Source organism: Drosophila ficusphila, unplaced genomic scaffold, assembly GCF_018152265.1.
Source record: "Drosophila ficusphila isolate 14025-0441.05 unplaced genomic scaffold, ASM1815226v1 contig_791, whole genome shotgun sequence".
In the NCBI taxonomy this organism is placed as follows: Eukaryota; Metazoa; Arthropoda; class Insecta; order Diptera; family Drosophilidae; genus Drosophila; species Drosophila ficusphila.
The window spans coordinates 19,454,291-19,466,776 of record NW_025064737.1 but is presented as its reverse complement, the minus strand read 5'-3'; the positions used below and the strand labels follow the sequence as shown (position 1 = coordinate 19,466,776).

The following is a 12,486-nucleotide window of genomic DNA, read 5'->3' as shown; positions in this document are numbered from 1 at the left end:
TTTGCACTTCATTAATTGCGGAAAAGGGCGGAACCAAAAAGCGAAGCAAACGAAACGATGGGGGATGCAGTCGAGCGTCTGACAACCGCAAATGCAAATATTTGAAAGCGGAGCTGGACTGCCAGTTAGCTCGACTACAAGCCAAAACTAATTGTTACTGACACTCGCAGTTGCCGAAGCGCCAGACAAACGTCCTGCAGCAATTAAAAAACACCCGGAAATCGAGGGAGTTCGCGGTTCTCGGGAGCGGGAGCGGGAACTCTAGACAAAGTAAAGTTATTTGCGGTTCATTATTCACTTTTCGGTTTTATTTTCCCGGGCACGATCAAAGACAGTGATGGACAGCAGATTGAAGTCCGCTCGAAACACGTTGCCCTTCTGTTGGTTCGTTGGTGAATCCCCAAACCCAAACTTCAAACCCAGAGAGCTGCCAAAGCTGCATGCAAAATGACCTGACAATAGACCCTTGCCCAGCGAACCGAGGCAAGGATTCGAGCATTCAAGGATTCGAGGACTCGAGGACTCGCTTTCGCATTCGCATTCGGAAACGGATTCGAACCGAGCGAGACGACGTTCAAATTGGGAAATTTTGCTTGGCTGCATCCAAAGCAGCAATCGAGGAGCAATTTTTGCTCTTTGCTTATTCATCTAGCAAGTTGAAAAATAAATTAATAATGCGTTCTTGCCACTGAAGGCAGCTGCAACCGCACAAGAAAAGCGGTTGCGGGGGGAAGTCGTGGGGAAAGGGAAGTAGTGGGGGAAAAACGGCACTGAGACACTGTCAGGGACTTGGAAAATTCGTGCTGAGCTTTTTGTGCACTCTCGCCGGGCAGAACTATATACATATATATATTCACTTTATATCTGACTCGTAGTCCGATTCCCGCATTCGTCTCCAGGTCCATGACCACGTCCATCTACATCTACATCTCCCCTCCTCTTTTTTTTTTTTTTTGCCTCTTCTACCGACACCCCTGGCCCTAAAATTTAATTGCATCTTTTTCAACAATTCTAGCACGAAATGAAAATTCATGCAAACGTTGGCAGATAAAAGCGGAATCCCAAAACCAGTCCCTCCGCAAAAGGAGAGGGAAGGAGCGAATGGCCAGAGGAATTTAAGCTTTCAGTTTAGTTCAGTCAAGATATGAATACTAATAGCCACTGGAATGTTTGAGTAGCCAAAGGACATTGCACCGGCTCATCCCCGTCGACTGCGATGGCGAAGGCGAAGGAACTCGGCCAGATCCCAAGACACTGGGTCCTTGCATCCTGGCTCCCTTCTCCCTTCCCTCAGCTGCCAGCTTCTTTTCCTGGCAATGTCATTACTCTTATTTGATTCCGTGGACATTCGCATAAATGTCAGATTGAGTTTATGCACAGGCAAAAGTTGAGTCCTTGAAATGCACCCACTGCAGGGCGTTTAAATGCAAGGACCTGCGACTTGGTCCTGAGACAAAAACGAGGCGAAGAAAAGCAATTAGCGAAATTAATTGCTCAAGTTTCGCTTTGAAATATTCATCCATAAGATTAATTCGCCGGCCGACAAAGCTCCGTCATCGAGCGTTGCCCTTCCCGCAATTTGCGGCTTTTGTCAATTGAATGGCTTTGCGGCCAAGCTCGCTGATTGACTTGGCCTGGCCCTCTTGCACGCGATTGAATTTGCAATTGCCAAGGGCCTACCTTCCTCGGATCGGAGCTATTTCACTAGGTTTATTATAAAATATGGTAAAAATAGAAGGAACACTGGCGGAATATGGACATTAAAGAGGTTTTTAAACTCGAGTTTTTATTATAAACCTTACAAACAGCAATAGGTTTATACAAAGGTGCTTTGTAATTTTTGTATGCATAAAATATTGGTAATAAACTCGTTCTTTCCTACCCCTTCTAGCTATAAAAAAGCTAAGCCAACAGAGCTTTCCGCATATAATGAATACCTTGAGAGGGAAAAGAATCTTGGGCTCAACTTACCACTCTCAAAGTGCAAGGACACCACTGCGATGGCCATGAGCAGGATGTGGGGCAGGCTCCTTGGCCGCCGATCGCGGATATGTCCTGGCTGGCTAATTGTCCTCGCCGCGGTGGCCATTTTGTCGGAGTCGCTGTTGTTGCAGTTGTTGCAGTCGATGTTGCTGGGGCACTCGAATTCGTAAGCAATTGTGCTGCTTCTGCTGCTGGCCGGCTTAGTCAGGTGCATTGAATTAATTATTTCATTGCTGCACACGAATTTGCAGGCCGCAGATTGTGTTGCGAAGGGATACCGGGGTTTTCTTTTCTGTGTTTTTTTTTTTTGCAACCACTTCCACTTCCACTGCCACTTCGCCTTTGTGTCGACGTCTTCGACTGCAGCACTTACGGAATTTTAATTATTCAAAATAGGTTTTTAGCACAGCAGGCGGCAGGATACTACAGGTTGGTTCGGTTCGTGGTTGCGGGCCTGCACTGCTTTAATTGCTTGTTTTGCTGCAATGCATTTTCCTGGGGCGTTGTAAATTTATAGCTGCAAAATACAAGGAAAACGATATGCGTTAGTTTTCTGCATGACCACAAAGAGTCTTCCATGTGTGTGTATTTAAGTGTACGTGTGTGTGTGTATGTGTGTGCTGTATGGGTATCTGTGTGCTGGTGTCCTGTGTAATGCAGCTAAGCCGCCGTGCCCAAATACATAATTCCTATGCAAATAAGCGTGGCCAGCACTGAAATTTATGTGCGCACAGCGTTTTGCATATCTGCACACAGAATAGAGGCGACCCAAAGTGAGATACCCCAGTACACTTAAAACAAAGCGTTTGCCTAAAAAAAGATAATAAAATTCTCTAAAATTCACTTTTTACCCAAATCAAATCTTTAAGAATTCCCTGAATTAAAGATGAACCCTTATCATACTAAATAAAAAATGCAGTGCCCTTAATCTTATTCAATGACTTCGTCAAGAGTTTTTAAAAAAAGGAAAACAGTTTATTCCACATAGTCCATATAGTTTCGAATTCCCCAGCTCATTGACTTGACACAAATTTTCTTGTGTGGAGATATCGTTTTTCTCGATGACTAGTTTTGGGCAAATAAAATTGGATTTTTTTCTGTCTGTGCACATACGAACATCCGTACATTGTCGAGTCGTCTTTGACTTTTTTCCACAAGCGAATAAAACTCAAGCAGAGCGTAAAAAAATATAAGCGACGGCAGGCAGGCCGGCAGGCAAAAAAACAAAATGCCAACGCAGGACAAGCTGCCAAATTAACAGAAATTTGGATCGTAGCCCGAACTTTTAGTCTCCGCAGGATAGTGCACAGGACTTTAGTCCTCCCCCTCACTTCACCCACTTTCCCCCATTCCGCTTTTCCATGACAGCAAGCCAACTGAAATAATCCCGCAAAATATTGTGTGCGCATTTTGGATTTGTTGTCTTTGATTTGGCGCGGTTTTTCCACTATTCGTGTGTGTATTACGCTGCCTTTCTATTTGGCGTTTTTTTTTTTTTTTTTTTTGGGTAACAATTTCTCAGCTTAACATGTTTTGGCAGTTGCGCATGCTGAAACCCGCAGGATGGAGCACAATGAGGCCGACTGCCGGCGCTGCCAATATGGGGCTCATAAACAATTCTATTAAAACAAATGTAGCATATTTATAAGGACCCCGAGTCGCACAAAGTGAAAGCAAAAGCAACTTAAATGCTTTATAAATCGACTCGAATTTGTTTTCCCTTCGGCCTAAGTCTCTTGCGAGATATAGGTACCAAAAAAAAAAAAAAAAAAAAAAAAGAGAAAAACCCGATAGACCGAGTGAGGCAACAAATTTTGATGAAAGGCAAGACAAAAAATATTGATAAAGAAGGCTGGGCAGAAAGATGATTGATTTTATGTGTTCGGGACAAAACAAAAAGGCGGCAGGGGACAGGAAGGGAAAATGAAAATGATGATGACGAGCCGAGCAATGAGTGACCGCTTGGCCAAAATGCTGGGACAGGAAATACGCAGAAATACACAAGGATATTACGTACCCAAAGTATTACGGATGGGCCGCTTTTATGTGCAGGACATAGCAGCAAGGATAGCAGCTCGAGTATCTTGGCCAAGAGCCCACCAAATGAAAATCGAAAAACCAGGCCGCAAAAGCAACAGCCAAAACCACAACCATTGGCACACACAAAACGCCCGAGAGTGAGGGTGCGTATGAGAAAATTTGTGTATTTGCCATAAAATAATTTATCAATTGGAAAATTTCTAGACACACTGAAGGGATTGGGGAAAGGGTAAAGGATGTCCTGAAAGGAGTAAAGCAACCCAAGGCCGAAACTCGAGAATGCGAGGGAAAAATTGCCAAGTATTTTCCTATCGTCAAACTCCATCTCGCCGCTCTCCGTCTGTGTGTGTGTGTTCGTTTGTGTGTGCGTGCGTGTGTATTTGAGGGTAAAATTATGACAGGAGGAAATAAAAAAGCATAAATTTATTACCGAGCCGAGGACGATGACTACTAAAACTTGGCCACAGGCCCGTGGGGAGCACTCGCTGCAAAGTAAAGATCATAAATAATCGAAAGGGCGACAATATTGGCGCAGGACAATGACAGCGAGGGGGACACTTCTGACGTTTGCCGGAGCATATAAATATCCTTCGATTCGATTTGCTCGATGGTCGAATTAAAGAGGTTCGCAAATGTGGCAGACAGCCGGGAAGAAACGGGGCCAGAATAATTGTACAACAATTTGCCGTAACAAGGATATCAAATTTGCACAAGCTGAAACCGAGCGGAGACCGCGATAGCGAAAGCAACGGCGATGGTGAAACAAAATAAAAAGGATAACGAGCACAATAAAAGAAATGAAATCGTAGCCCCGAAACAGTTGCTAATTGGACAAAGCAACCGAAAAATGAAAGCCGAGCAACAAGAGGATATACGCGCCAAGGATTCCCGACCGCCGTGTGTGACCCAAAAGCCAAATCCCTAAGCTCGCTCCTTTCTTCTCTCCCGTTACGCTATTCAAATGCAACCGAGCCAAAAAAAGAGATATCCAGAAGGGAGGAAAAAAACCGAAATGAAATAAAAGAGATTGGCTTAGTTAGGTCTAATTTCTCGGGCAGACAAAGTGCTTAAAAAATAATTACACGCCCGGCAATCAGCAAGTTGCGCTGGCACAGGAAACAGGAAACGACGGACACGCGACGTCATCCATCCGTCCGTCCGTTCGTCCGTCTCAGTAACCTTTCCGGCGGAGATGGCCCCCCTTTTCGGTTGGTGGTTCAGAATGGTGGTGCTACTCGTTAGCAATTGACCGCTTGCTGGCACGTCAAATTCAATTTAGTTGCCCGGGCCCCCGAAACGCCATGCCGCAAATTCACCAACTTACAAGTAATTAGGCAGCTCAACTGCAGCTGACCACGCCCCCGCCCACAAGGCGGCCAAAGGCCATCCGCACACACACTAAAGCACACTTAAACACACACACCCACACACACACACATACATGTAGAACGGAGACACTAAGGACACGCGTCGTCAGCTGCTTTGCGTGGACGACGGCATCGTTTGCTTGATTGTCAACGCCGCAATGGTGTGTGGATGCAACTGTAGAAATAAACACTGAGAGAAATTCGAAGGGAGTACCAACAATATCAAGACTTCGAATTAGAAGAAGTATCTTCAACAATTATTCCTTGGAAGGAAGGCTCATGTCTTAATTACACTTTTCTGTAAGAACATTTTATCCTTTTTTTCAGTGCGCTGTAGTTGGTGCAGCAATTTCAGTTGTCGTTGGCTAATTGCACATTGTCCAGAGATGCTTGCTGGCAGCTAGAAAGCGTTCGCTTTCTTTGCCGCACTCCATCGCCTTTTTACGTGTTTGACATGCACTTCGGCCGGGGTAATTACCAATTTGCGGCGCCAATTTGGCTGCCCATATCCGCCACACCAAGACCAACACCAACATCATCAGCAACTCAGGCCGGAGCGCAGCCAGCAAAATTTAATTAGTTTGCCATCCAAATGCTCTGTCACAGTATCTCTCCCCGGCAGTAGTCAACGCAAATGACACTTTGCAACAAGGACTCGCCAGGATACAAGTCAAAAAAAAAAAAAAAAAAAGAACGGAACGGAACGGGGAGAAAGCCATTCGATGGTTGGCCGCAGGCGTCGCGCAATTATGAGCAATCGCAGCTAACCCTTTGACCCTTTGTAATCTCTTTAATGGCAGGACATTGACGATGGCAACAGGAAGAACAAAAAGAAACAAAAGCAAGAGCAACAGCAGAAGCGGCTGAAATAAAAGCGTTTTCGGGCCCAGTTTAATTTACTTCAAGTGGCCGTCAATTAATTTAATTTAAGCCTTTCGCACAAAGCATGATTACACTTTGACACTTTGACAACGCCGAGCCGGTGACCCAAGGACTCGGAGATATGCCAACAGGAGCGAATCAGGCCCAATGGGTTAGCCCGCCGGATGAGAGGGCCAAAGGTTCCCGGCCAATCGATGTCGCATTTGGCCCTTGTCCAGCTTAAACCCAATTTTAATTTAAGCGGTTTCGACCAGCAGTGTAAATGTCGATGCACTGGCTCTCGAAATTATGCACACTTTTTCGACCCACAAAGCGCTTTACACTGGGGATTTAATTATGTCTCTTTGTCAGAGAATATACAACTTTATTAATTTAGTTTCGAAAAATACATATTTAAAGCTGATTAACCTTTTTGAAGATAAGTGCTTTTAAATATTCATACAGTTACTATGTATTTTTGATTATTGATAAGCAATCTCTTAATGTACTCTTTTCTAAATTGATATAATTAAAGCTCGAATTTAAAAAAGATCCCCTATTCTAAATTATAGTTCGAATTTAAAACATATCCCCTACTTCTTAATCACAGTTTTCTAACCACTACTTAGACAGTTTGAGTTTCCCTCCGTGCAGGAGGAGCACTGAGGAGCAGCTGCTGCAGCTGCAGCTGTATTCGATTTCAAGGACACTCGATGGGGCAGCTGCCGCATCCGTATCCGGATGCTACTGCTGGTAGCCGGAAGAGCTCTTCACAGTTTATAGCCAAGTGGCCGTTGGCAAGTGCAAGTGGAAATTCTTGAGCGCACTCGGCTCTTCAACTGATTACGGTTTGTTTTCCATGCAAGCAACACTCCGACACACACACACACACACACACACACACACTCACACAAGCACAAATGTCTGGTCTTGGGGGCAAGGATAACGTATGTGTGTAGTGGTGATTTGTACGTGAGGGGATAATGCGCTAAAATGATTAAGTTGACACACTGGCAAACAATCGAGCTGGCTTTTTGATTGGTCCGGGCGGAAATCCGTCGGAAGGCTAATCAAAAGTTGATTAAACGTCTCTAATTGATTGGCGGTCTAGCGTGCGGGCATTGATTTTTGCAGGATGTGGGAGGAGATGGTATTTTTAATTTGATTAAACTCAAGACGCTGCAAATATTTAACGCTAATTAAACTCGACAACCAGCAGAAGCCATTCAATGGACATGCCAAGGACTAATTAAGATTTTGTCAATTACTTATGGCGAGTGCCACGCCCAACGAAAGAAAGAGACAGAGAGAGATGGAAAAGGACTAGCCTGACGCAGCAAACTGCACGCTTCACTGTATCCTCCTCCTTGTGTGTATGTATATGTATGTGTGTGTGTGTATGCAATCATTAAAATTAATTTATTGGTTTCATTAACTCGACTGCCGAGTCTTTAGCAGCTCGGAGCACATTAGGCGCTTCTCTATGCCCGCCAATATCCCCCGCCGTCAGCTGAAAGCAAAGCTGCAGTCATTCCTGGTCCTTCTCCTTACCCCATGTCACCCCCCTCAGGTCCTTGCACAGGTCCTTTCGAAGCCAAATGACACTCCGACGACATTTTGTTTCATTTTGTGCGGCAACCAAGCCAAAATCCGTTGAAAGCATAAGCCAGAAAACAGAGGCAGCCTTCCCGAGCGAAGGAAATGGCCGCTCTCCCCTTTCTCCTTTCTCCGTTCAGCTTTCCCCTGAAAGCCTTCGCGCTTGGCTGACCAACAATGAAAATATAATGTCCTCGGACCTGCCACTCCGCGTCCTGCATCCCGTCCTTATTGTTAGCCACCCTGTGGCAGGGTGAAAAAAGAATGGCGCTAAATGAAAATGAACTAGAAATAATCATCATTAGGCCACGGGCCACCTTTATGAACTTTGGCAACATGTACGTACTTATGTCGGCGGACGGGCTTTAAATTCCAACCGACACGAAACCTGCCAACGCCCAACTAACTTGGACAATCAGTTTTGGCCGAAACGCAACGCAACGAACGAACGAAACCCAACGTATTGAGTTTCATGCCCAAATTGAATTATTTCTCCCGAGCAAAACAAAGGAAAACTTTGCCTGCGATATGAGTTAGCTGTGCAAATAGTTTATCCCTACTTCTGCGAATGATGAGTCACACATGCACAGCTTTTGCACTGCGAAAATATGGTGAGATTATGGTGAACATCATTTTACTATGTTGCAGAACAAATAGAAGCCATAAGACCAATAAACTCATAGAAAATAAAACAAAGAAAAAGAGTTGCGAATCCTTTTTGGCAGAATTTCACTTTACCTGTTCTCAACTGCACTTTCCCCCTAGGCAAGTCAAACTTCCCTGTCTTTCATCAACGCTTTTCGGGCAGTGTACATACACCCGAGCTGTCAAGTCTGTCTATATCTAAGCAGTTCAACACCACCCCGTCGGATTCAGCGTTCTGTTCGGCGGAAAACCGCCCGCTTGATGCATTGCACTTTGGCGTGTTGCTGACGCCGCGGGCGAGTTGCGAATGCCGCAGTGCATTTGGCAAATAAGAAAAATTGCATAAATTTCATTAAACTCGAAATGTCAAGCAACTGTCGAGCGAACACCTCCCCGGTCTCGGTACTTTAACCCCGCTCCATCAGCGAGGGTGTGTGGCTGTCTGGGCCACGGCCTGGCAATATTAAAAATTGTGCACCAAAATCCCCAAAGTAATTTATTAAGATGCCTCATGATGTTTCCTACGCTCTGTGTGTGTTATTTTTTTTTTTTTTATTATTTACGCGCCGCTGACTTCACGCCATTAAAAAACACGACGCAACCTACATAGCGGAGCCATTTTATATGCAAAAGTTGTTCGGCAGAGGGGAAAACTACAGGCAGTTGGCTCATTGGAGTCGAGCTTTGTTTCGCCTGCAAGAGAAGGGGACTCAAAAGACCGGAGACAAATAAAAAGGAGCCTGAGATGGGGTCACAGATACGGAGGACAATCCAAGTGGCCGACTAATGCATCTACAGAGCGCTTCCCGGCAGATTCTCGCATCCATCGTTAGCCGGCTGACATTTATATGAGCTTCTGGTCTTCTGGCCTTAGCCGTTTTTGGCTTTGATTGCAATTCGCAGTTTTTGTGGCCAAGGCATTGCCATAAATTACTTTGCATTGTGTCTGAGTGTGTGTGTGTGTGCGAGCGTGTGTATTTGAAAATCGTAAATCAAAAGGGGGTGAGAGACGGCGAAGAAATAGGAAGAGAAGCGGAAGGAGAAGGAGAAGGAAGTCTTTGCCACACTGCGTATGTGTGATATTTCATAAGCGTGTCATGAATTCTAATTACCTTCTGGCCATAGGAGCAATTGCCATTTCTACGCTCGGCTTTGCATTTTATGTGCACACAATTCATAAATTTCATTTTTTAAATTGCTTTTCAAACTTTTTACACCACGCACATTCACACACACACATACAATCTCACATTGGAAAATCACCTATGCGGCAGTTAAAATATTAAATTCCACAGCGCCACCAAACAAAAAGCGCATGAAATAAACAGAATTATTTAAAAATTAGTAGATAATGTGAATAATTAAATCCCACCAAATGCATAACTACATGATAGCATGCAAATTTAATGTGAAATACAATAATAACAATAATAAACATCATTTTTTTTGTCTCTATTGAATTTTTAAACGTTTCCTTTGTTGCGCTGTGCACTTTGTTTTCCCGCTTTTCCGTCCATTTCCATTCATCGGCGGCATTCAGTGGCAGCGATTCATTTTAGTGCTTCCATGTTAACGTCATAATCTGCGTTATGCAGTTTAGCGTATCAATTACCGCATAGCAGCAAAAACCGACATGTGAATAAAATATATTGCCGCGCTGTGCAGGCTCATCAGCCAGCGATATTTTCCATAGATAGTGAATGGGACTCGAATAAATAGGAAATAAATGCACTCCAAACAAGGGTCTCGACTACGCATCACCAGTTGGTAGCAAAATGCCGCCATTTTAAGCTGTAAACAACATGGTTTTTAGGTGTTTATCAATAATATTGCACATGGTTTTAAAATAGTAACCAGGGAAAAACACTGAGTTATGAGAAACGTAATACTGCTCTTTGAAATCTGTACAAAATAATATTTTTCAATTGAATAAAATATACCCTGATACCCACCATAAATGTAAAATATGAGAGCACAACTCGTTGTTGAAAATAAATTTACATTTTTTCGCAAACAAAAACAGCAGTCTCCTTGACGATATGAATAAAAAATTGAAATCTGCCAAATCAAAAATTGATTTGAATTGGCATGCGGTAAGTACAGTTGAATGGAACGGAGGGGTAGATTTACAGGGGGAATGGTGAATAATTGAAAGTGGGCAATGGTCAATGGTACAACGTTGATGACATGAAAAATTCATTAAACGCGTCAGGCCACAAAAAGGGGCCAACCACAATGGGTGCGGTCCTCGGTCCTCAATTGCGACTGCAAATGGCCAAAAGCGCGATTGATAGACGAGAAGAGGGAGATTTTGAGGGGAAAACGGTATTAGAAATCTCAAATTTTCACAAAATTCATTCCCAAACAGGTCGCAATACAGTGGACGCGGCAAAAGGAGTACTTGCCGATGGCTCAAATTGGCAAAATGCGGTTGCCAACAGTATGACAAACATTTGGCTCATTTTCGCTCGTCCAACGGCATCGGTTTAGTTAATAAATTAGTAAAATGTTCTCCTGGTGACAATGTTGTTGGTCGAGGCGGTTGTCAAACGGCTGGCGCGACAATGACTATCATAATAGAATTTTTGCTGCATTTTGTTCACATTTTCTGCATGAACGACAGCTGCAATAATAATAATGGGTGCTAAAGCAACGGCGGCATCCACAACATCGGCAAAACATCATCATCGGAGGCACCGAAAAATGTGTTAGACAAGCGCCAACATTAGCAAAGTGTTTGTAAAATATGCCAACAACTCGATTTGCCTGGTCGTTGTAAGCCCAACGCCCCCTGTTAACACCACCGAACCACCCACCCAACAACCCACCAACCCACCGACAATTTCATTCCAGCATTCTAAATATTTTGCGAAAAACCGAAAACATACACATGCATATGCGGATACATACTTGGATGGCTAACACACACACACACACACACACACACCATTGTTTGAGGTCGACGTTTTGCCGGCCGTCGCTTTTGACGTTGCAATAAATTTCCACGTTTATTTATTATTGCGCCGCACGTCACTGATAATTAAAAATAAATCAATTTTTAATGGCTCTGGTCTGGCGAGCTAAACCGAGGCCGGTAACCAGGCTCTTTTCGGATGAGTGGTCTCCGGTTAGGAGGCATCTGCACAAAAGCAATTAGCACACGTTTAGGATCGAAAAATGTAATAAGGTGCCGGCAGCGAGTCCTCGAATCAATATGCCACGGAATTCCGAACACGTAGCCCAGTTGGCAGACAGATACACGCTTTTAAGCAAATCAGTTTATGATCCAGAAACAATACTTCATCAGGCTGTGCCGCCTTTCACTTAGGCACAAACCGGCACATATGGCGCCCCGCATATTGGCCCAAACGTCCGACCATAAAGCTCAACTCGGCTCAGATCGAAACACAAAAAAAAAAGAAGGAGGAGGAGAAAATAAACAAAACAGATAGAGAACGTTGATGCGTCACGTTGTTGCAATCATTAGAGGCAGAGACCGAGTGTGTTTGGAATCGGCAAGCGTGGTGCGATATGTGCCGCTCAAATGGTTAACAATTGTCCTGGCCAATTGCCAGATCCCCTGTTGCCACTTATTGGATGGAGAAGCCTGTTTAATGAACTTTTTCAGCCAGCAGCTGGGTATGATTGGGGGTCGTGATGTTTGGCTTTAATTATGCAGTCAACTCTTTGCGGTTTATTTGAATGTCAGCCTTTTTATGGGCGACGCATCAGCAGAACTCATCCTTCCGACCGCCGTAAATCTAATAACATAAGCCCCGGTTCCCAGATGCCCGTTCCCGGTTTCCAACTTGCAGCTTCCAGTTCCCAGTAACAGTCACAGTTACAGTCACAGTCACAGCATGGGAAAAAGTCAGTGAGCCTGTTATTTATATGCACGCATAAATATCAGGGCCGACTTCTGACCACAGTCGACTTGGCAACCGCAGAAAATGGCATAAAAGTCAACATGTTGAACAGCAGCTGAAAAAATATA

The 12,486-nt window shown here is 44.2% G+C and overlaps 1 protein-coding gene across 1 annotated transcript in view; it reads right to left on the bottom strand.

Annotated features, from left to right (window-relative positions):
• The window catches only part of LOC108095860 (hemicentin-1), a 130,464-nt gene that overhangs the window by 69,243 nt on the left and 48,735 nt on the right, over positions 1–12,486 (bottom strand). Inside the window, exon 3 of the mRNA XM_017197161.2 lies at positions 1,972–2,500. Coding sequence (XP_017052650.1) covers positions 1,972–2,197 — 226 coding nt within the window. The 5' untranslated portion in view covers positions 2,198–2,500. The remainder of the gene's footprint in view (positions 1–1,971; positions 2,501–12,486) is intronic.